At 45.3% G+C, this 19,936-nt stretch overlaps 1 protein-coding gene across 2 annotated transcripts; it reads right to left on the bottom strand.

Moving 5' to 3' along the window:
- Positions 1-393: 393 nt before the first annotated feature.
- Positions 394-19,007, bottom strand: LOC140198309 (E3 ubiquitin-protein ligase TRIM39-like). 2 transcript variants are annotated; one of them, XM_072259382.1, is made up of 5 exons: positions 18,415-19,007; positions 18,180-18,275; positions 16,803-16,825; positions 16,588-16,706; positions 394-525 (listed from the first exon to the last, which is right to left on the bottom strand). In XM_072259382.1, the coding sequence occupies exons 1-5, from the start codon at positions 18,802-18,804 to the stop codon at positions 482-484; spliced, it is 672 nt and encodes a 223-aa protein (XP_072115483.1). In that variant the 5' UTR covers positions 18,805-19,007; the 3' UTR covers positions 394-481. The 2 variants fall into 2 exon arrangements, with proteins under 2 accessions (XP_072115483.1, XP_072115482.1); XM_072259381.1 differs by lacking the exon at positions 394-525 and adding an exon at positions 10,095-10,694.
- Between the last annotated feature and the right edge of the window lie 929 nt (positions 19,008-19,936).

Genomic DNA, 19,936 nt, shown 5'->3' with positions numbered 1-19,936 from the left:
AGGGTGACCTTATAGAAGTGTATAAAATTGTGAGTGACACAGACACCAAAGACTACCACAAATTTCTACAGATGTACCATGGAGACCATTTTAGAGGGTTGCGTCACCATCTAGTATGGAGGAGTCACTGCCTAGGATCGGGAAAAGCTGCAGAGAGTTGTCAACTCAGCCAGTTCCATCATGGACACTGGTGTCCCCAGCATCGAGGATATCTTCAGCAGGTGATGCCTCAAAAAGGCAGCATTCGTCATAAAATCCCCCATCATCAGGAGATGCCCCCTTCTGGTTGCTGCCATCAAGCGGGAGGTACAGGAGCATGAAGACACACACTCAGTTATTTCTTCAGCGGTTTGAACGAGGCACGACTGCACAAGCGTGTGGACCCCGGCCAGTGGGAAGAGTTTAAAAAGACTGATTTACAGAGCGGGCGTCGGAGGAGTGGATGTCATAGTAGTGGGAGGCAGAGTAGGAAGACTTTGGCTCAACTGGGCTTCGGCGATAAGGGGCTGAGGCCAGGTAGGTTACCTGTTTAAAATAAAGACAAAAAGTATGTGTGTGAGGCCGGTTTTCTGTGTTCGGCATCAGATGGGGGAGGTCCTGGAGACTCCCAGCCTCCAGGACGACCACATCTGCACCAAGTGCATCGAGCTGCAGCTCCTTATGGACCATGTTAGGTAACTGGAGCTGCAGCTTGATCTCCTGGTCAAGGAGAATGAAGGTAGCCTCCCTGGGACCATAGGTGACAGAAGTGGGTAACAGTCAGGAGAGGAAAGGGCAAGAAGCAGGTACCAGAGAGTACTCCAGTGGCTGACCCCCTCAACAATAACTATTCTTGCTTGAGTACTGTTGGGGGAGACGGCCTACCTGGGGGAAGCAACAGTGGTCGCGCCTCTGGCACGGAGTCTGGCCCTGTAGCTCAGAAGGGTAGGGAAAGGAAGAGGATAGCAGGGGTAAGAGGGGACTCTATAGTTAGAGGGTCAGATAGGTGATTCTCTGTACGCAGGAAAGAAACACTGATGGGAGTTTGCCTCCCAGGTGCCAGGGTCCGGGATGTTTCTGATCGCGTGTTCGGTAGCTTGAAGTGGGAAGGAGAACAGACAGAGGTCGTGGTACAGATTGGTACCAACGATATAAGTAGAAAAATGGAGGAGGTCCTGAAAACAGACTACAGGGAGTTAGGAAAGAAGTTGAGAAGCAGGACCTCAAAGGTAGTAATCTCGGGATTACTTCCTGTGCCACGTGACAGAGTATAGGAATAGAATGAGGTGGAGCATAAATGCGTGGCTGAGGGATTAGAGCAGGGGGCAGGGATTCAGATTTCTGGATCATCGGGAACTCTTTTGGGGCAGGTGTGACCTGTACGAAAAGGATGAGTTGCACTTGAATCCCAGGGGGATCAATATCCTGATGGGAAGGTTTGCCAAGGCTATCGGGGAGAGTTTAAACTAGAATTGCTGGGGGTGGGAACCAAACAGAAGTGACGGAGGAAAAGGAGGTTGGCCAACAAATAGAGAAAGCTGGGAGACAGTGCGAAATGGAGGATAGGCAGGTGATAGAGGGACGCGCTCAGTCCGATGGTTGAGATGTGTCTGTTAATGCGAGGCGTATCATGAATAAAGCGGACGAGCTCAGAGCGTGGATCAGCACTTAGAGCTATGCTGTTGTGGCCATTAAAGAGACTTGGATGTTGCAGGGGCAGGAATGGCTACTTCAAGTGCCAGGCTTTAGATGCTTCAGAATGGATAGGGAGGGAGGCAAAAGAGGTGGGGCCCTGTTGATCAGAGATAGTGTCACGGCTGAAGAAAACGAGGAAGTCATGGAAATATTATCTATGGAGACTCTGTGGGTGGAAGTTAGAAATACCATAAGACAAAGGAGCAGAAGTCGGCCATTCGGCAAATCGATTCTGTTCCGCCATTTTAACATGAGCTGATCCATTCTCCCATTTAGTCCCACTCCCCCGCCTTCTCACCATAACCTTTGACGCCCTGTCTACTCAGATAGCTACCAATCTCTGCAATGCTCACAATGTCTTGGCCTCCACTGCCGCCGTGGCAACAAATTCCATAGATTCACAACCGTCTGGCTTTTTTTTAAAAAAAAAAAAAAAAAAAAAAAAATCTTCGCATTTCTGTTCCGAATGGGCGCCCTTCAATCCTTCAGTCATGCGCTCGCGTACTAGACTCCGTCATCATGGGAAACAACTTCGCCACATCCACTCTGTCCATGCCTTTCAACATTCGAAATGTTTCTGAGGTCTCCCCTCATTCTTCGAAACTCCAAGGAATACAGTCCAAGAGCGGACAAACGTTCCTCATATGTTAACCCTCTCATTCCCAGAATCATTCTAGTCAATCTTCTCTGTACCTTCTCAAACGTCAGCACATCCTTTCTTAAATAAGGAGACCAAAACTTGCGCACAGTACTCCAAGTGAGGTCTCACCAGCGCCTTATAGAGCCTCAACATCACATCCCTGCTCCTATACTCTATTCCTCTAGAAATAAATGCCAACATTGCATTCGCCTTCTTCACCACCGACTCAACCTGGAGGTTAACCTTAAGGGTATCCTGCACGAGGACTCCCAAGTCCCGTTGCATCTCAGAACTTTGAATTCTCTCCCCATTTAAATAATAGTCTGCCTACTTACTTCTTCTGCCAAAGTGCATAACCATACACTTTCCAACATTGTATTTCATTTGCCTCTTCTTTACCCATTCTTCCAATCTATCCAAGTCTCTCTGCAGACTCTCCGTTTCCTTAGCACTACCGGCCCCTCCACCTATCTTCGTATTGTCAGCAAACTTAGCCACAAAGCCATCTATTCCATAATCCAAATCATTGATGTACAATGTAAAAAGAAGCGGCCCCAACACGGGCCCCTGTGGAACACCACTGGTAACCGGCAGCCAACCAGAATAGGATCCCTTTATTCTCACTCTGTTTCCTGCCAATCAGCCAACGCTCTATCCACGTATGTAACTTTCCCATAATTCCATGGGCTGTTATCTTGTTAAGTAGCCTCATGTGTGGCACCTTGTCAAAGGCCTTCTGAAAATCCAAATATACAACATCTACTGCATCTCCCTTGTCTAGCATACTTATAATTTCCTCAAAAAAATTGTGATAAGTTTGTCAGGCAGGATTTTCCTTCAAGGAATCCATGCTGAGTTCTGCCTATCTTGTCATATGCCTTCAGGTACTCTGTAACCTTATCCTTGACAATCGTTTCCAACAACTTCCCAAACACTAACAGGTCTGTAATTTCCTTTTTGCTTCCTTGTCCCCATCTTAAATAGTGGAGTGACATTTGCAATCTTCCAGTCCTCCGAAACCATGCCAGAATCTGTCGACTTTTGAAAGATTATCGCTAATGCCTCCACAATCTCCACAGCTACTACTTTCAAATACGAAGGGGTCAATAACTATTCCAGGTGTTTTTTATAGACCACCCAATAGTAATAGGGTCATCGCAGAGCAGATAGGGAGACAGATTCTGGAAAGGAGAAATAATAACAGGGTTGTTGAGGTGGGAGATTTTGATTTCCCAAATATTGATTGGCATCTCCCTAGAGTTCTGTTCTTTAGGTACAGTCGCTGTGTAACTGCAATAAAGCGTCGCGGGCTCTTACACAGACGTGTTTCTCACTGGGTACAAAAACAATGAGTACAACAAACTCTGCATACTGTTACATCCATTGGATGCCAGTGGAGTGAATGCAGTCAACACAGCGTACAGAGGATGCTTTACACCTAGCCCAAGTCTGAGTTCTTGTCCCTGCTCCTTGTCTGTATCTCATCACGTCCCTACTCTACTCAAGTCCTGCTCCTTGTACTTTAGTGCCTGTGTCTTGCATTTGGGTCCGCTACAGCGCTCCCTTTGTGACACCTAGAGGAAGACCTCGGCTTATGCACATCAAAAGCCTAGCCAGGTGGCTATACATTGAGGAAATGGACGTCACCCAAAGAATGAGGGATAGATCTATATGGAAAACCATGGTCACCAACGTCCGCATCGGATATGATATCTAGACAGACAGACAGATATTGACCCGCTATAGAGGAGATCACAGGTTTAAACTAATATGGCACAGGGATGGGAACCAGCATGTTAGAGATGAGGATGAGCCAGCAGGTTTACAAGGAGATGATGGGTGTAACATGAATATAAGGAAGAACAAGCCACTGATTGGGCACCAATGCAGACAAAGCAAAGAGTTAAATTGTACCACAGTGATAAAATTCAAAAGGGCGAAGAATGTAGGACTGAGGGTTTGTATTTAATTGTGTGTAACATTCAGAATAAAGTGGACAAACTCATGGCACAACTAGAGAGTGTTCGGTATGACATTGTGGGCAATGCTGACTCGTGGTTAAATGAATGCCATAATTGGGAGCTTAATATCAAAGGATATAGTTTGTATCAAAAGGACAGGCAAAGGCAATGGTGTGGCTCTGTTGGTAAGAGTTGGAAGTACATCTTTAAAAAGAGGCGATTTCGGGTCAGATGTTCAGTCTTTATGGTGGAGTTAAGAAATTGCGAGGGTGAAAAAAGACCATTACGGGAATCGTATATAGTCCTCCAAATAGAAGCCTAAATGTCGGGTTGACTGCTGGAAAGTGCATGTTATAAGGATAAGAAAAAAAAAAACAAGATGCAAGGGGATTGGGAAAATCACATTGGTGTCAGATCGAGAGAGGGAATTTGTTGAATGCATTTGAGATGGCTTTTTTAGAGCAGCATATGCTTGAGCCGACTATGAGAAAGGCTATTTGAGATTGGGTGTTGTGTAATAATCAGATCTTATCAGGGAGCTTAACGTAAAGGATCCCTGAGGAGGCAGTGATCATAATATGATTGAATTCATACTGCAATTTGAGAGAGAGAAGCATGACTCACATGTATTAGTATCACAATGGAATAAAGGGAATTAAAGGCATGAGAGAGGAGCTTGCCCGTTTAGATTAGAGGATTTTGGTGGGGATGATGGCAGAGCAGAGATAGCTAGAGTTTCAGGGAATAGCTCACAAGGCACAGGATAGATATGTTCCACAGAAGTAGTCAAATGGCAGGAGTAGGTAACCATAGCTGACAAGGGTAGATAAGGTCTGCATAAAACCAAGGAAAGGGCATAATAGGTAGCAAAAGTTAGTGGGAAGTTGGATAATTGGTCAGGGCATCGAAGCATTTGGGGAAAAGGCCGATGTATGGAGTTCAGTGGGATCTGGGATCAGCCATGATAGAATGGCGAAGCAGAGTCGATGGGCTGAATGGCCTAATTCTGCTCCTATGTTTCATTGTTTCATTGTCTTATAGTCTTATTGGTCAGAAGACCACCCTGCAAGAAAATTTGCACAAAGGTGCAGGGCTCAATGTTTGACAATTTCTGCTTCTGCTGGAGGTCAGAGACGGTCTTTGCTGGGACTGGAGGAACAGGACAGGGCTTGCTTTGTTGCTTTTTGAACTGCTTCATTATCTGCTGTGTTGTTCTGATAAACACTGGGGAGAAATGGCAACTGTGTGGGACAGGGGTGAAGAGAAAGCTTGGACTGTGGAGAGCCACACATCACTGCTTTAGATCCACAGTCAATGGTGGACATCAGTGGTGAATGACCATTCCGGCACACTGGTTAATCGCCGACCAGAAAGCAATTTACATTCACAGAAATTCCACTCAGCTCATGGAATCCTGTCAGCTTCCCTGCCTACTCCTTCCAAATAGCACAGGGCATGGGTGATTTCTCTGAACAACTCACAACAGACGGCCACACAGAGCACCCCTCTCATATTGAAACATCTCCACACCCCAGCCACACTGGAGTCCCCTCAGGTCCAAGTTATCGTCTAAAAAAAGGAAAAGGCTCCAAGATTATCCACGGGGCCGGGAAAATGTATTCCTCCAATTGGACAGGGGCTCTCATCAGTTCCCAGCATTTCCAGGGGCAGAGCCTAATAAAAGCAAGTATTCCCTAAGCCTTCTTAACCACTCTGTCAACATGTGTAGTCACTTTCACGGAGTTATGAACTTGGACCCCAGGATCTCTCTGCCCAGCAACACTTAAGATTCTTGCCCTTAATATACTGTCTCCCTGCATTTGCCCTACCAAGGTGAAACAGCTCACATTTATCTGGCTTAAACTCCAATTGCCATTTCTCTGTTGAATGTGCAAATGATCTATATCTCAATGCCAAGGACTTTTCATGACCCCTCCTGGCTTTCCTAATTCTGAAACTTTACATACTTTTCCTTTCTCTTCTTGGCTAAATTCATCACCTCTCTAGACATCCAAATTGCTCTCATCTTTCCATCCCTGTCCCTTTTCCCAACAGGAATATACCTTTCCTGTACTCTATGCACTTGATCTTTAAGCACGCTCCACATGTCTAAAAAAAGGTGTTCCCAATTAACTCTTAGTTCCTGCCTAATGCCCTCGTAATTGGCCCAAATCCAATTTAAGATTCTCCCACAGGAAATCTATCTGTCCTTATCTGTTGCTATCCTGAAAGTTAAGGAGTTGTAATCACTGTTCCCTAACTGCTCACCCGCTGAAAGTCAATCACCTGACCAGGCTTATTACACAACATCAGGTCCAGTACCTCATTTTTTCTAAAAGGTTAATTTCTCACTCCCTTTCCCCTTCTTGCATTCCGCATTCTGTTTCCCCACTCAGCCCTTCTTCTCATCTGATCATTACTTCCCCCAGTGCTGCTCTTCCTTCCCTTTCTCCCATGGTCCACTCTTCACCCCCATCTGAATCCGTCTTCAGCTCTTACCACTTTCACCTATCACCTCTCAGCTCCTTACTTAGTCACCCCTCCCCCCCTACACCCCCCCCCTTGCCCCTTCACCTACCCCCACCTGTCACCTGCCAGCTTGTACACTTTCTCATTCTGGCTTCTTTCCCCTTCCTTTCCAGTTCTGATGATGGGTCTCAGAGAAACATCCCTTCCATTGATGTTGCCTGACCTGCTGAGTTCCTCCAGCGTTTTGTGTGTGTTGATCAGGATTTCCAGCTACTGCACAATCTCTGGTGTCAGATGCTCCATGGAACCTGACTGAGATCTGCGTGTTTCCTGCATTTCTTGCAGATAAAATGTGACCAAAACCAAATTACTGATTCCATGTGTCCTGCCGAAGGGTTTCCGCCTGAAACTTTGACTGTACTTTTTTTTTCCACGGATGTTGCTTGCCCGGCTGCGCCCCTCCAGCATTTTGTGTGTATTACTCGGATTTCCAGCACCTGCCGATCTTCTCTAGTTTGTGATTATGTTGCTGCATGTTTTCAGTGGAAGGCATCCTGGTATCTTCCAACTAATCTCAAGTGACGGAGGGATCAGGACGATAACAAACAGGGCTGAAAATCAATGAAATGAGAATAAAGGGCTTGGCAGCTTGCAGCTGGACAGAAAGGAACAACTTTAAAAAGGGAACCAGTGCGGTTTTAGGCGGCAGTTAAATATAAATTTAGAACAACTGTTAAAACAAATTGTTTTGCAAAACAGAGAAGATGCGTTGCAATGTGACAGGAACTGCGGCCATTGCAGAAAATAAGGACTGGAGATTGTACACCATGGATTGGAACAAGTTCAGCTTTTCGGCGAAGTCAGATTTCCACTGCCCTTCGTGTGAAGAAGCTTCCAGCTTCCACCAGTGCGATCCAGTTCCAATGGAAGGTCAGCCTTTCCTGGTTGTGGACGGGACCCTCGGGTAGAAAAGGTTTCCCTCGGCCAGTCCTGTAAACCCATTCTGCCTCACAGCGTTCTGATTCCAGGAGAGAATGTATGCTCGGATTTCCAGCATCTGCAGATTTTCTCTTCTTTGTCCATGTGGGAATCCATTCTGATCCTGGCTTGATTTGTCTCATAAATTAGAAGAGCAGTTCATGTTCCACTCAGGGCCAGGAACATTGAATTCCAAAATTTTTGGGACTAGTTCCCCACATTCTCTGTCACATTTCCTTTTCAATCCTCTCTCATCCTCCTGATCCACCAGCCCTGTCACCTTATCTCTCTCTTCTCTCCCACCCCCATCTCTCCATCTGTCCATCACCCACACTTTCCTCCCCTCCTCCCTCCCTTTATTCCAGGCTCCACTTTCCTCTCTGACCAGATTCCATCATCTTTGTCACTGCCACCTCTCACCTCCCATCATCTGACACATTTCCACCCTCCACCCTCCCTTATCTGTCTATCAACCCCTCACCTGCCAGCTCTTACCCCACCCTTCTCTCTACTATTCTACACTGGTCATCTCTACTCTTATTTTCAGTCCAGCTGAAGGGTATCGAGGCAAAACGTCAATTACTCATTTCCAGCTATCGTTGCTGCCTGAACCATTGAGACTCCTTTGCACTTTGCCTGTCTCCACCACCACATGATAATTTTTCAAAACTCGTTAGATTCTGGACTGGTTCCTGAGGATTGGAGGGTGGCTAATGTAACCTCACTTTTTAAAAAAGGAGGGAGAGAGAAACCAGGGAATTATAGACTGGTAAGCCTGACATCGGTGGTGGGGAAACTGCTAGAGTCAGTTATCAAAGATGTGATAACAGCACATTTGGAAAGTGGTGAAATGATCGGACGAAGTCAGCATGGATTTGTGAAAGGAAAATCATGTCTGACGAATCTCATAGAATTTTTTGAGGATGTAACTAGTGGAGTGGATAGGGAAGAACCAGTGGATGTGGTATATTTGGATTTTCAAAAGGCTTTTGACAAGGTCCCACACAGGAGATTAGTGTGTAAACTTAAAGCACACGGTATTGGGGGTAAGGTATTGATGTGGATAGAGAATTGGTTAGCAGACAGGAAGCAAAGAGTGGGAATAAACGGGACCTTTTCAGAATGGCAGGCAGTCACTAGTGGGGTACCGCAAGGCTCAGTGCTGGGACCCCAGTTGTTTACAATATATATTAATGACTTGGATGAGGGAATTAAATGCAGCATCTCCAAGTTTGCGGATGACACGAAGCTGGGTGGCAGTGTTAGCTGTGAGGAGGATGCTAAGAGGATGCAGGGTGACTTGGATAGGTTGGGTGAGTGGGCAAATTTATGGCAGATGCAATTTAATGTGGATAAATGTGAAGTTATCCACTTTGGTGGCAAAAATAGGAAAACAGATTATTATCTGAATGGTGGCCGATTAGGAAAAGGGGAGGTGCAACGAGACCTGGGTGTCATTATACACCAGTCATTGAAAGTGGGCATGCAGGTACAGCAGGCGGTGAAAAAGGTGAATGGTATGCTGACATTTATAGCAAGAGGATTGGAGTACAGGAGCAGGGAGGTACTACTGCAGTTGTACAAGGCCTTGGTGAGACCACACCTGGAGTATTGTGTGCAGTTTTGGTCCCCTAATCTGAGGAAAGACATCCTTGCCATAGAGGGAGTACAAAGAAGGTTCACCAGATTGATTCCTGGGATAGCAGGACTTTCATATGAAGAAAGACTGGATGAACTGGGCTTGTACTCGTTGGAATTTAGAAGATTGAGGGGGGATCTGATTGAAACGTATAAAATCCTAAAGGGATTGGACAGGCTAGATGCAGGAAGATTGTTCCTGATGTTGGGGAAGTCCAGAACGAGGTATCACAGTTTGAGGATAAAGGGGAAGCCTTTTAGGACCGAGATTAGGAAAAACTTCTTCACACAGAGTGGTGATTCTGTGGAATTCTCTGCCACAGGAAACAGTTGAGGCCGGTTCATTGGCTATATTTAAGAGGGAGTTAGATATGGCCCTTGTGGCTAAAGGGATCAGGGGGTATGGAGGGAAGGCTGGTACAGGGTTCTGAGTTGGATGATCAGCCATGATCATACTGAATGGCGGTGCAGGCTCGAAGGGCCGAATGGCCTACTCCTGCACCTATTTTCTATGTTTCTGTCCCACCTTTCCAAGATTCACCTTGATTTTCCTCTCCCAGTCAGCCCACCATCACTTCTACCGTGTTACCCGTCTCAGTGTGAGTGAACTTTAGGACCAGGGAGAGCCGGGGAGCTCAGGACCCGCAACTCGCGGCTGCTCTGAATCCGTAGTGTTTCTGTTCCGTTGACGGATGCGGTGAATGATTTAAAGCAAATGGAACAATAATTCTCACATCGTGTTTATTTCACTCTCCGCACATTTATATTTACACTGACTTACTCCTGACGTCAGTTGTGGGACCCGAACCATTTACAGAGCCAGAGCAGATTCTCAGCCACCGGTTTTTTATGCCAAGTCCAGAAGAAAGGATAAAGGTTCTCTGTGAATTTATTCCCAGTGAAGGTGTGGAGATGGGACTTTGTCTCTGCATTGTAAAATGAAACTGTCCTGGACTCGTAACTGAGATAAACTTCTACCCTTCCAGGGGTGGGACCAGCAGGGAGATGGGATTCAGAGGAAGGGGGAACACAGATCACCTGATCAACCCCTGTGATGATCCAGAATCCAGTCCTTGGTCTCAGTCCGACCTGACTCTCTCTCTCCACGGACTCTGCGGTGACTCCCAGACACCAGTACAGATTCCCTGCCACCTCCACCTCCCAGTAATGTCTCCCTGAGGTGAATCCCTCTGATCCCAGCACACATTCCCAGACTGTGAACCTCTTCCTGGTGTCAGGGAGATCCCTCCAGGTCCCAGTGTATCTCACACTCCTCCGATCATCAGACACCTCGAGCTCCGGATGTGCCGTTTCTACATCCAGGGTGACAGAGACTGGGGAGAAGAAGCAGAGAATTAGAGAGTCCCCAGGGATCGGTGGGTGTGGAGGAGACTCAGGATGGAGAGTGAAATGTTCCTGAAAATCACACAAAGTACTGGAGGAAATCAGCGGGTCAAGAGCCATGTGTGAAGGAGATAAACAGCCGATATTTCAGCTCATAACAAGGAATACATGCCATTCCTCATAGAGGGATGAGAAGTGGAGAGAGTGAGCAGCTTCAAGTTCCCGGGTGTCAAGATCTCTGAGGATCTAACCTGGTCCCAACATATTGATGCAGCTATAAAGAAGACAAGACAGCGGCTATACTTCATTAGGAATTTGAAGAGCTTTGGTATGTCAACAAATACATTCAAAAACTTCTATAGATGAACTGTGGAGAGCATTCTGACAGGCTGCATCACTGTCTGGTATGGAGGGGCTACTGCACAGGACCGAAAGAAGCTACAGATGGTTGTAAATATAGTCAGCTCCATCTTGGGTACTAGCTTACAAAGTACCCAGGACATCTTCAAGCAGCCGTGCCATTATTAAGGACTTCCAGCACCCAGGGTATTCCTTTTTCTCACTGTTACCATCAGGTAAGAGGTACAGAAGCCTGAAGGCACACACTCAGCGATTCAGAAACAGCTTCTTCCCCTCTGCCATCCGATTCCTAAATGGACATTGAACCCGTGAACATTACCTCACTTTTTTAATATATATTATTTCTGTTTTTGCATAATTTTTAATCTATTCAATATACATTTAACTGATTTACTTATTTATTTGTTATTATTATTATTTTATTTTTCTTCTATATTATGTATTGTATTAACCTGCTGCTAAGTTAACAAATTTCACGACACGCACTGGTGCTAATAAACCTAATTCTGATTCTGAAGAACATAACAAATAGGAGCAGGAGTAGACCATATGGCCCGTCGAACCTGCTCCACCATTTAATAAGATCATGGCTGATTTGGCCGTGGAATCATCTCCATAGTCAAGAATGGAAAGAGAGGTGATAGCCAGTAGAAATGAGTGTGAGGAAGGGATGGAACAACCACTGAATTCGGTGGGTAGGGGTGAGTGAACACTAGAGGGATTTAAACAGGAGGTTCTTTAACCCAACATGTTCATGCCGGCCAACTTGCTTTAATGAGTTAGTCCCATTTGCCCATTATTCCTTTACACCGTTCATATCTACATAACAGCCAAGATGCATTTTAAGACATTGTAACTGTACCCGTCTCTGCAGCTTCCTCTGGCAGCCTCCTCAGCTTCAAAAAAAGTCTAAGCCTATCCCACCTCTGCTTCTATTCCATATCCTCCAGCCCCAGTCACATCCTCGTAAATCTGTTTTGCACTCTCTCCAGTTGAATGACATCCCTCCTATAGCAAGGTGACCAGAACTGTACACACTGCTCCAAATGCAGTCGGACCAACGTCCTGCACACACGTAACCGGAAGTCCCAGCTCCGGTACTCAGTATTTGGACCAGCACTCCCCTGTCTCTCTCTCTTGCTGTTCTACAACACTCTCCACAGTCCCGTCAATTGCTGTTTAATTCCTGACCTGGTTTGTGTTCTTAAAATGCCACACTCCACATTTCTCTGAATTAAACTCCACCTGCCATTCCTCGGCCCACTGGCCCAGTTGATCAAGGGCCCATTGTAAACTTAGATAATCCTCTTCACTATGAATTTTAGTGTAATACACAAAACCGACTTTGTCACCTACATTCTCATCCAAATCATTATCATGAATGACAAACAACCACGAATCCAGCAGCAACACCTGCAGTTCACAGGCCTCCAGTCTACTATGCTGCAGAGACATTTGGACAGGCATTTCAATAGGCAAGGCACAAACGAGACTGGCCTTATGCTGATCAATGGCTTGTGTAGATGGGTAAATAGTAAATAGGCCAGCACAGAGGTGATGGGCCGAAGGGCCCATTTTTTTGTGCTGTACAACAATGCCTCTGTGACTTTAAATGAACTGAATGACTGAGACCCCACAGGCCTCCGGTGTAGAGAATTCCAAAGAGACACCATCCTCTGAGGGTACACCCCATCCTGAGACAGTGACCCCTGACCTTCAATTCCGCAGACTGAAGAAGTGCGTTGGCTGGAAATGACAACTGTTTATTCATTTCCATAGATGCTGCCTGATCTGCTGAGTTATTCCAGCATTTTGTGTGTGTTGCAGGGGAAATATCCTCCCTTTTGAGGCCTGAAAGAATCTTGTGTTTCCCTAACATCCCTCTCATTCTTCTAAACAGGGGACAGAGAACATAAACAGTTCAGCACAGGAACCAGCCCTTCATTCAATGTGACAGTGACTGATCGATCCCGGCATCAATTCCTCTCCTACGTCCGTTCCCTGCAAACCTCTATTCCTCGATCTATCAAAATCTTCTCAAACTCCACCTTAATTATTTCCAATAATGGAGTGGGGAGTGGAGATTGTGAGTATAGAGAGGAGAAGGGGAGTGATGAGACAAGAGTCCGAGGTGACTGTGAACTGAGGAGGGGTGAGAGATAGCAGGCCAGTTTCCCCAGGTCGGAGGGCTGGACTCAGATATGCCACAACATCACTTACTGTGCACAGCTCTGGTCACCCTGTTAGAGGAAATATGTTATTAAACTAGAAAAAGTACAGAAAAGATTTATCATGATGTGGCATGGACTCAGGGGCCTGAATTACATAGAGTGGTTGAGTAGACTAGGATTTTACTCCCTACAACATTGGAGATTGTGGAGTGATCTGATCAAGGAATATAAGATCATGAGGGGCAGAGATAGGGTGAATACACATCAGCAGCATTAGGCCATTTAGCCCATGGAGTCATTCCTGACATTCCACATTGGCTGATTTATTATCCCTCTCCACACCCCTCCCCTGCCTTCTTCCCATAACCCTTCACAACTTGACTAATCAAAACCCATCCACCTCCATTTTAAACATACTCAATGACTTGGCTTCCACAGACATCTGTGGCAATGAATTCCATAGATTCATCAACCACTGGCTGAAGAAATTCCTCCTCATCTCTGTTCTAAAAGGAATCCCCTCTGTTCTATTGCTGTTTCCTCTGGACTTGGACTCCTCCACTATAGGAAACATCCTCTCCACATCCACTCTATCTAGGCTTTTCAATATTAAATAGGTTTCAATGAGATCCCACCTCATTCTTCAATTGTTGACCAGGATTGTTCTTAGCAAATTTTTCTACAAAAGTGGTTTATCATTGCCTGCTTCTGGGCAATGTTTGTACAAGACAAGAGATCCAAAAATTATCAATACTCTTCAGAGGTTGTCTGCCTGGAGTCAGTGGTCACATAATCTGGGCTTGTATATGCACCAGCTTTTCATAAGATCACCCATCACCTAGTCCCATGGCTTCACTTGACCCTGATTGGTAGGGGGAGGAGGTGGGGTCTAAGCAGGTGTTACACCTTGCCCAAGGTTAACCTGCAGGATAGCAGAGGGAAGCCTTACACCCCCTCTGCTCCTTTGTTCCACCTTGCCATCCTAGGGTCCCTAAGCTGCTTACAGTACTCCAAGAGTAGTCTGACCAAAGCTTTATAATGTCTCTCCATCACATCCTCACTCTTATATTCTGGTCCTCTGAAAATTTACGCTTAACATTGCTTTGCCACCCTCACCACAGACTCAACCTGTAAGTTAAACTTCAGAGAATTGTGCACAAGGATTCCCAAGTCCCTTTGCACCTCTGATTTTTGATTTTTCCCCATTTAGAAAATAGTCTACACCTTTATTCATTATACCAATGTACATGATCATACACTTCCCTGCGCTATATTCCATCTACCACTTCTTTGCCTATTCTCCTAATCTGTCTAAGGCCTTCTGCAGATTCCTTGCTTCATCCTCCCTTTAAAATACTTCTTCCGATTTGGGATGTATCTATCCTGTGCTTTCTGAATTTCTCCCCACAACTCCAGCCATTACAGGAAAGCAGTGGCTATCATCAGGCACCCTCACCACCCAGGTCATGCTCTCATCTTGCTGCTGTCATCAGGAAGAAGGTACATGAGCCTAAGGATCCACACCACCAGGTTCAGGAACAATTATTACTCCCCAACCATCAGGCTCTTAAACCAGAGAGGATGACCTCACCCAGCTTCATTTGGCCCATCACTGAACTATCCCCACATTCTATGAACCCACTTTCAGGACTCTTCTCAAGTTTTTGATATTTATTGCTTATTAATTATTATTAATATTTCTTTTTTCTTTCTTTCTTTTGTCATCTTTTCCACACTGGTAATACACCCTGTTCATTGATTCTATTATGGCTATTGGATTTATTGGGCATGCCTGCAAGGAAATGAATCTCAGGATTGTATATGGTGACATAAATGTACTTCAATGAATTTAATTTGAACTTTGAAATTTGAATCATCCCTGATCGTGTTTCCTTCCAATCAACTTTGGCCAACTCCTGTCCACAGGAACACAAGGACTGAAGGGGCTATGGTGTTGAAAGGACTAGATAAGGTGGATGTGGAGAGGATACTTCCTATAGTGGGTGTGTCCAAAACTAGAGAGCACAGCCTCAAGATTGAGGGGCAACCCTTCAAAACAGAGGTAAGGAGGAAATTGTTTAACCAGAGAATGGTGAATCAGTGGAATGCTGTGCCACAGGCAGCTATGGAGTCCAAGACCATATTTAAGGCAAAGTTTCCTGATTGGTCAGGGCATCAAATGTTATGGTTTTAGAAGGCAGGTGTAAGGGGTTGAGTGGGATGGTGGGCAGATTCAATGGGCTGAATGGCCTAATTCTGCTCCTATATCTTATGGCCTTATGGATTTAAAAGTGACATGAGGAACATCGTCACACGAAGGGTGGTGCATATATGGAACAAGCTGCTAGAAATAAGCAACATTTAAAAGAATCTATAGTTGATATGTACATGGATAGAAGTATTTTATAGGGCTATTGACCAGGCATGGTGGCACCTGCTCACTAGGCAGCACTGTCAGCATGGACATTGGGCTGAATATATGACACCTTGACTCGAATAGGTCACCCTAAGGATCAGTATGGTCATCGATAAGAGGAGATGGGGGTGGTTTTAAAAGAATATCTCTCATCTGTGTTTCCCAGGAAGAGGGTCTTGAAAGCTAAGGAATTAAGGAAAATGAACAGTAATATCTTGGAACATATCAAAGTACAAAAGCAAAGATACTGGAAGTATTAGATGAACCCCGGAGAGTGACTGCATACCTCTGAGTACATTAAGACCAGAGAAGGAATTGCAGGGCCCTGGCAGATATATGTTCTTGGACATTTCACCCAAGATGAGCTGCTGGAAGATTGGAAGGTGGCTCAGGTGGTGTCTTCAGTTAAGAAGGACTGGAAGGTCAAGCCAGAGAACTCCAGGCTGTTGAGCCTAACATCAGTAGTGGGGAAATTACTGGAATGGATACTGAGACACAGATTTACCAGCATTTGGAAAGGCATGGACTGATACAGGATAGTCAACATTGTTTTATCCCTGGGAAATAGTCTCATGAATTTGATTGAGTTGTTCTTTGATGAGCTGGCAGAAATAACTATTGAGAATAGGGCAATAGATATTGCCTACATAAACTTCAGCAGGCCTTTGACAAGGTTCCATGCAGAAGGCTCATAGAGAGGTTTTGATCACATAGCATTCAGAGAGATCTATTCAATTGGATGTAAAATTGACTTGGGGTAGAAGACAGAAGGTGGTGGTAGAGAGGTATTGTCCAGACTGGAGCACTGTGACCAGTGGTGTACCACGGGGATCGGTTCATTGGAAGAAAATGTTGTTGGAATGATTAGTAACTTTGTGAGTAAGTATCACTTAAAATTGTTCACAAACAAGGAGAATGGAAACTGTCAATATTTACCTTGTTTACTTGCATCAAACATTTCTCTCAACGTGGTGTTCAACAAAAAGGGGTGATTGAATTTTTCAACAGGTAGCGAGCCATGTGTCACTGACAGGGACTTGTCATCTTCACTAATACTGTAAATATTATAGAGCTTGTTATAAACTGAGCATCAGTGATATTTGAACTATTTTACAAATCCATACAGAGTTTAAGTAAAGACCATGTCTTACCTCCTCTTCTGATGAGCTTCCTCCTGAAATAAATAAAACACAGATCTCAATTGACTGAGACTGACTCTATCCCTACAGATGGAACTTGAGCAAACTTATTACCAGTTGATGAAAATTCCCATTTCTTTGACACACACGAAGAAAGGGATACACCAACAAGGGACACAGAACTCTGGGAGAAAGTACAAGGAATGTTTATGAAGATTATACCATAACTGAGAGGATGGAACTGACAGGAAAGAATGGACAGGCTATGCATTTTAATCAGCATATGATGTCAGGGAGGATCAAATGGAGAAGTTTATGAATAGTGGTGGATTTGACTGGGTGTAGGTGGAGAAAGTATCTCTGCTTGAAATGTAGTGAAGGGAATGTGGAACTCACTGTCACAGGAGTGGTTGAAGTGGAACAGCAGAGTTTAAATATAATAAGGAAGCTGCATAAACACATGAAGGGCCATGGAGTTCGGGGCACTGTTGCTGGATGTGGTGAGTAGATGGGAGGGGGCTTGTGAAGCAGGGAAATTGATAGGAGAGAATAGACTGAAAGACCTGTCTATGATGTAAAATGGGATATAATCTGATGAAGAATATATCTGCAAAAAAAAAACAGACTATGCAAAATTCTCTCAAACAATGAACCTAATAGAAATTGGATACAGACGATGTGTGGGTCAAATTGTTTAATTCAACCTCATTTCCCACTGATCGGCAGACAGACACTCACACCCACCACACCAGACACGCTCACAGCCTGTGACTGTAACTGGTTGTTACTCTGACTATCAGAGGATATTATAAGTGGGAATCACAGAAAATTGTCTTGTATCTTTCGAAGGTTTTTCTCCATCGGATTTACAATCCTCGCCTGTTCTTCCCTGAGATCTCTGAGTAGTAAGCGCTGCTGTTTCTCAGTGAGAATCTGGTGCAGTTCAGCAAAGTGGAATGTGATGGGGGACTGAAAGCTGTGTGACTGTTACTGACACACGAAAGGAGAGGCCAGTTTATTCTATGGCCATAAAGTCTTTACTTTGAACATGGAAGGTAACCATTCAGCCCATTGATTCTATGCTGTTTCTCAGGTCTTCAATCCTATTCCCTCACGTTTCCCAGAAACCGTGTTTTCCTCACTGACCCATTAACTCCCACCTGATTCACAGACCACCCAACTTCACAGGGTTAAATACAGTAGCGAATTAAACATTCAACCAGGCTTTCTGGGCAATGTTGGCCCATCGTGGTCTCAGTGAGAACATGCAGACAGAACCGGAGGTCAGGATCTAACCCAGGTCACTGGAGCTGCGTCGCTCTGCTATTCTGCATTAGAGGGAACAAAACTACACAACAATATTGGAAATTCTGCTCAGGAAGTCCTCACCCGAACTCCAGCAATCTTGTCTTTCTGTTGCCGCTCCATTTCCTCGAGCTCGGATTTCTTTTCTGTGAGAGATTCTACCGCAGATTTAACCTGGTCCTGGGAAGCAGAGAGTGAAGGAATTAGACAATAAAGATGCAGTAACGATTCGGGCCAGTTTATTGTCATATACACCAGGAATTAGAAAATAAATATGCAATGAAAAAACATCAGGTGATCAAAATCGATTTTCTTTTACCTTATCGACTGCAACAACTTCTTCAATCGGCAGGAAGCGGTGCTCCCTGTGTTCCCGCGCATCTCTACAGATCACGCAGAGCAGTTTCCCGTCGGTTTCACAAAACAGCTTCAGTTCGTCCTTGTGTTTCTCGCAGTGAAGTTTATTTTTCTTTCCTTTCGGATTCAGGTTTAGTTTTCGAACTTTCTCAGACAGATTTGCTAAGGCCCGATTGACTTTAAGGGTGAGGTCTGGGCAGGAGTTTCTCTGCTCCCTTTCCCAAAACTGCGTGATACAGGAGCGGCAGAAATTGTGACCACACTCCAAGATAACGGGATCGGTGAAGGAATCGAGGCAGATGGGACAAACTGCCTCCTCCGTTAAACTCTCGATCTGGCCTCTCGAAACCATCTTAACTCCCAGCACTTCCTGATTCAGGTTCCTTTAACTTTCGGGGAGCTGCTGAACCGCTGCAGTACCGCGATTGTCCACTACACGCGCTGCAATCGCAGGGAATGTACGTTATATTGCTGCGTGTACTCAGTGGGAGGAATTGCGGCAATTTCCTCAACAAGCTGGGATCAGAGACACATTAAACACGTGGGAACATAACTAAAAACTCAGCCATGGACGATCCCAAGCCCGGATGCGAAAGGAAGAGGGCTGGGCATGGTGCCAGCAACCCCATCCGGTAAAACCCCAGTGTGACAGATACGTCAACCGAATCTCCAAAGACCTCACCCCTGGGATACGAAGGACCTTCACCTGCAAGAAGATCGAAGTCGTGTGGTGGTAGGACAAGCCACAGGATCAAACTTAGGCCCAGGACAGGGAATTTTGACAAGCGCTGTTGGCAGCCGGTACCACTGTAGGCGTGATGGGCATAAGAAGAGGCAGAACATAAGTGCTGAAGAGAAGAGCCTGGTTCAGTCTGAGGCAGGAAAGAAAGGGACAAGTTCTGAAAAGAGAGACACAAGAAGCTGCAGATGCTGAAATCTCGAGTAAGAAACAAGATACTAGCGGAACCGAGCAGGTCAGGCAGCATCTGTGGAGAGAAATGCACAATCGGCTTGGCTTTCCGGGTCAAGATCCATCATTTGCACTGCCTCAACCCGAAAGGTAGATTATCCATTTCCCATCACAGATGCTGCCTGACCTATTCAGTTCCTCCAGCAGCTCATTTCTAATTTTTTCGAGGTCTAAAGAAAGACTGGGGTGTAAAACGGCGGTTAAATAAACATTTAAATCAACTGCCACATTAATTCATGTCATGAAAGTGGGGATGTGGAGAGAATATTATGTTGTGAGGAGACAAGTGCCGTGGTTATGACCGACCAGTGGCTGCAGGAAAAAGCGCAGGACTGGATATTATACGCCGCAGGGTGGAAAACATTCAGTTTTTCGGTGAAGTTTTATTTCCACGGCTCTTCAAATGAAGAATCTTCCTGACTTCACCCACGTCCGTCCTGGCTCTAGTGGAAGGTCCGCGCTCCCTCATTCTGGACACAGCCCACAATTTGAATTCTGTTTTTCCCCATGACAT

The sequence above is a fragment of the Mobula birostris genome, chromosome 5 (assembly GCF_030028105.1).
Source record: "Mobula birostris isolate sMobBir1 chromosome 5, sMobBir1.hap1, whole genome shotgun sequence".
NCBI lineage: Eukaryota > Metazoa > Chordata > Chondrichthyes > Myliobatiformes > Myliobatidae > Mobula > Mobula birostris.
Note: the sequence above shows the minus strand (reverse complement) of the source record. Positions and strands in the feature narration are given on the sequence as shown.

Coding starts and splice junctions, on each gene's coding strand:
- LOC140198309 (XM_072259381.1), bottom strand. CDS start 18,804: ATGGTTTCGAGAGGCCAGATCGAGAGTTTAACGGAGGAGGCAGTTTGT. Junction 18,276..18,414: donor AAGTTGTTGCAGTCGATAAG/GTAAAAGAAAAT, acceptor TCTGCTTCCCAG/GACCAGGTTAAATCTGCGGT. Junction 16,826..18,179: donor ACAAGATTGCTGGAGTTCGG/GTGAGGACTTCC, acceptor TATTTATTTCAG/GAGGAAGCTCATCAGAAGAG.